At 42.9% G+C, this 5,000-nt stretch overlaps 1 protein-coding gene across 1 annotated transcript in view; it reads right to left on the reverse strand.

Moving 5' to 3' along the window:
- trpm7 (transient receptor potential cation channel, subfamily M, member 7) overlaps positions 1-3,331 on the reverse strand; it is a 52,985-nt gene extending 49,654 nt beyond the window's left edge. Inside the window, 1 exon segment of the mRNA XM_016532782.1 lies at positions 3,102-3,331. Within this exon segment, the coding sequence (XP_016388268.1) occupies positions 3,102-3,104 (3 nt within the window). The 5' untranslated portion in view covers positions 3,105-3,331.
- Positions 3,332-5,000: the final 1,669 nt, after the last annotated feature.

Below are 5,000 nucleotides of genomic sequence, written 5' to 3' on the forward strand. Positions count from 1 at the left end.
GATTGAACCGAATCATTTAAACGCTTGATTCATTCAGGAACGAATCACCGTCATGTTGCTCAGAGACACAAAACAGTGCTGTGGCTTTGTTTGGATCCATTTTTGTTGGCGAAATAGAGCAAAAAATAGGCAATATAGCGTCTAAAACGTAAGTCTCTTAATATTAACTTCTTGTTTATTGAACTGTTGTATAAAATAAATGTCACATTTGTGATTTTTGCGAAAAAATGGCACTCTTCATGCGATATTGATCAACTATATGAAATGATATAAATATATAAATTTTCTGCCCCCATATCTTGAATTTTGGGAGCATTCTAAATGCATTTTATGATTCTGAATCATGCAGTGAAAGAACACACTCTAAACGAGCATTCAGTCTAGCTAGCGTTTAAGCACTCATAACTGCTCTCATAATCAATAAAGCTGTCCATGCACGGTATGATAAATTAATTTCTAACTTACATCGTACGTACATCTGCACTTTGCTGCTTATGATGAGGGAATTCGCGAGTTTCAGTCTGAACGCCTCTGATTGGCTACTGCATTCCTAAGCTCAACAGACTCGTGTGTGATTGGTTATAATGAGCAACGCTGTAAAAACGCGCAAAAATAAAATATTATGTAACATAAGCAGGTCCAAATTTAATACAGCACTCGAAACTTCATTTTAAATATTAAAGTTTATTAAAAAACCAGATCTCAGTCAGGACAGATTGCACATGCCGTCGGTTCAATTTGTTTACCTATTAACCGATCAGTCAAGAAAACATCCAAATCATTTTAAAAATGCAGAATCCAAAAACATGCTGTGAGAATGAGATCTGACAGACCGCGTATGCATCACAAGCTCAACACGTTCGCGAGTCTCAGACGTCACGTCTTTGGAGTTGAGGGTTTTCTAAACAGCACAGATTCGTTTTATAAACCGGAGCCGTTAGCTTCATGCATTGAGAGTCGAGTCAAGCGTGTTCAGAGACACGGACAGAAGCGCATATTAACCTCAAACAGGTTCCACCGCTCACTCTAGTGACTCTTCAATAGCTGCTGTCAGCGTCAACCACCAGAAATAGCATCAAAACTTCCAGAAGCTTCAACTCTGAAGAATATTACAATAACACTTCAATCCCACTTCAAATTAGGCGTCTATGTTCTTACTAAATAAATAAATACTTCTTGGGTACAACGTTGCGTTGAAGTGAATTGCAAGCTCTGTTGCTGCTGCTGAGTTTGGGATACGGTTAAGGTTTGGTGGTTTGGTGAGGTTTAGATTAGGTTTAAGGGTCAACGCTGTAATTATAGATGGAACGACTGATATGAATTGCATAACTACAGGAAGGTATTGTTAAATATAAGTACAATATAAAAACAGTATGTACACAGCAAGTGCATTGCATCAAATGATTAATTTACATGTTAGTACGCAAGATTAAGAATAAGACACTTAATATAAAGTAGGTCTATGAATAAAATCTACGCTCATTTGCTGCTCATGATGACTTCGCTTCTTCTGTGGAACATAAAAGGAGATATTTTGAAGAACGCTGGGAACCCAACAGCACTGGACCCCATTGACTTCCATTGTATGAACATAGAATACAGAATATAGAACTCCATAAACCACCAAACTAAATTATCCAACTGACTGAATGCAATTTCACTCTGAAGCTCTATTTACCAGTGATTCTCCGACACGGAGCAGAAATATCAGCTTTGAGACGCAGTTCTACAAGCCACCCATCCACGTACATTGTGTTCTTACAGAGGTCATTAGGGTCAGCTCAACTAGTTTAGACTAAACATTCAGCCCTAGGCCCTAAAAAACACCCAGGACCCTGCAGCGCAGGTAAATCCGGTTCCAGTCCTCTAGAATGACCACAGTAGAGAAGACCAGGTCACAATGAGTATGGTGTGTTAGGATAGGACAATATTTGAAAATCTGCCGTCATCTACTCACCCTCCACTCGTTTCAAACCTGTATAAGTTTCTTTCTTCCAAACAGTTGCCGGCACCCATTCACTTCTATAGCAGGGGGGGAAATACAGTGGAAGTCAACAGCTACAGGCAACTGTGTGGTTGCCAACATTTTTCTAAATATCTTATTTTGAGTTCAACAGAAGAAACCCATACAGGTTTGGAAGTATTTGAGAGTGAGTAAATGATGACGGAGTTTTCATTTTAGGGCGAACTGTCCCTTTAAGACCCATGGAACCTTTCCATTGCATATAAGCTTCTTTACACTAAGAAAACATGGTTCTTTTAAAGAACGGTTCATAAAAAGATTCTTTGGGGAACCAAAAATGGTTCTGTAAAAAAAAAAAAAAAAACTCTTGGAGCCTTTATTTTAAGAGTTTTAAGTTATTTTTGTGCCGTTGGATTAAAATAAACCGCCACTAGTTTTTCATGAGCTGCTGAACATCACAGTGTCTGTATGAAAATCATCAGGTCTGTTTATAAACATTAATTTAGGATACCATCACGATTTTGAGCCGCATACTAATCACTCACCATCGCTGGATTCGAAGATTTCACTTGATTTGTACTTCACTGGATTAATCGCTGGCGTCACGCGACGCTCCAGCCGCACTGACAGAACACGCGATGAGCGCCATCTTATCATCTACAACGAATTCACAAACATAAACATATTTCCAAAGTGTTACTGAACATAAAAACAGCGCGACATCTATCGTTATTATAATCCTGCGCGAGCGACCGACCGCAGGTATTTCCTCAGAACTCGCGCCAGTATTTCTGTTTGAATATTGTTATATTTAACCGTCGTTACAGTTATTATGCCCCTGAGTGTCAGTGAGCTGCGGAACCGAGCGCAACGCGAGCGGCTAAGCTAACTCGACTGTTTCCATAACCAGAGGCTTTACGTTAATTCCGCGCAGGATCGTTGTGATCTACGTACGACGGCGTTCGAACGCGACGCCAGGTGTTTCCAGCGCGCTCGGTGCGCACACGCGTCACACCAGCTAACGCTAGCGGCGAGCCACGAGCCAGAACGCCTCGACGCGACGCCCGATCAGCTGTCAGCGCGTTCGTCTCGTGCGCGCCACGCAAGCGCTAGAAAACCGCAGAGATGCGTAACATACCATTCTCTTCACCGTTCAGAGTCGCGACGCGCTGATCCGGGGCGTCTAGCCATCTATCGGCGCCGTGCTGCTCGGTGAGCCGCGGAAGGAGAGCCCGGTGGCGGCGGAGGGAGTCGTGTGCGTCCGCTGCAGCTCCAGCGGAAGGTGGAATTTTCATAATTGTGCGACTCTGGACTGACGCAGCGTGACGGAGGCGGTTTGAGCCCTGCCCCCCGCTGAGTCAGACCGCGGCGCGTCACATGCGCAGGGCAGGGCGTCGCGTCTCACCTACACACACACACACTCACACTGCATACGCATACACACTCACACACACACTGCATACGCATACACACTCACACACACACTGCATACGCATACACACTCACACACACACACACTCACACTTACACTACATACACACTCTCACACTCATGCTGCTGAGAGAGAGGAGAAGAATGCAGTGCCTGTAGCATGGTATTCTTTGAAGCACCATAGTACAGGAGTATAGTAATAATCATCCAGTACCATAGTATTCCTCACTGCACAAGAACACCAGCGACACACACACACACACACTCACACACTCACATTCACTCACACACACAGTCTGGTCAGCTATCCTTGTGGGGACTCTCCATAGGCGTAATGGTTTTTCTACTGTACAGACCGTATATTCTATTGCCCTACACCAACCCTACCCCTAAACCTACCCCTCACAGGAAACTTTCTGCTATTTATTATTTTCAAAAATCTTCATTCTGTATGATTTATAAGCTTTTGTAACCGTGGGGACCACAATTTCACACACACTCACACACACTCACATGCTCTCATTCACTCACACTCACTCACACACACACACACACTCACACACACTCACATGCTCTCATTCACTCACACTCACTCACACACACACACACACTCACTCACACTCACTCACACACACACACACACTCACTCACACTCACTCACACACACACACACACACACACACTCACTCACTCACACACACACACACACTCTCATTCACTCACACACACGCTCACTCGCACACACACTCACTCGCACACACACACACAACTCCAGCAGCCACTGACAGCTTGGACACACACACTCGAGCAGACACTAAGGCCCAATCCCAATTCTATTTTATACCCCTTCCCCAACCCCTCCAACCAAAAGAGAATGGAGACACCCGTACCCCTTCACATGAACGTACAACAGAGAAAGGTAGGGAAAGGGGAAGGGCTAAGGGGTAGAATTGGGATTGGGTCTAAGTGTGTTTACCTTTGCTCCGGAACAAAAAAGAACATGAAATTTAGTTCTGATTCGCTTAGCATCCACACTGCCACTTGCACACCAAACCTAAAGATACAAACTAACTGGAATGAGTTTAGCTGAACTAAAGTGTTTCTATGACATTTCAAATAGGGATGTTCACACTTGTGATGTTAGGTTCGATTAAAGCTGGTGCGATTGCTCTGTTAGTGTGGTGTGAATAAGTGTGAACGCTGCGATCTGAACCTGGGTGTGAACACAACATGGACCAAAGACATCTAAACAAACAACATGTGACCCTGCAAGACAGAGAGCTCACGCACACCTGGTTCTGTTGTGTCAGAACATCTCTGTGAATACAAGATGTTTACAAATTTACAACTAGATATTAATTTTCTATAGCAGAGTTTTCCTTCTATAATTTGACACTGTAATAGCACATATTTACATAGAAAACCTAATTAAAAAGCAGCGGAGCTTTGTAAACAGCTCAGAGTAATCACATCATCTCCATAACAACGATATGATCGCCAGAACAAATTTACCGGGATTTTTGAAAAGGTGTTAATTTATTTTTAATATATATAAATAGTCATACTAAAGCCTGGTTTTCACTTAGGTCTGTTTGTGTTACTAAAA

The sequence above is a fragment of the Sinocyclocheilus rhinocerous genome, unplaced genomic scaffold (assembly GCF_001515625.1).
Source record: "Sinocyclocheilus rhinocerous isolate Xijiao unplaced genomic scaffold, SAMN03320098_v1.1 scaffold7355, whole genome shotgun sequence".
NCBI classification, from domain to species: domain Eukaryota; kingdom Metazoa; phylum Chordata; class Actinopteri; order Cypriniformes; family Cyprinidae; genus Sinocyclocheilus; species Sinocyclocheilus rhinocerous.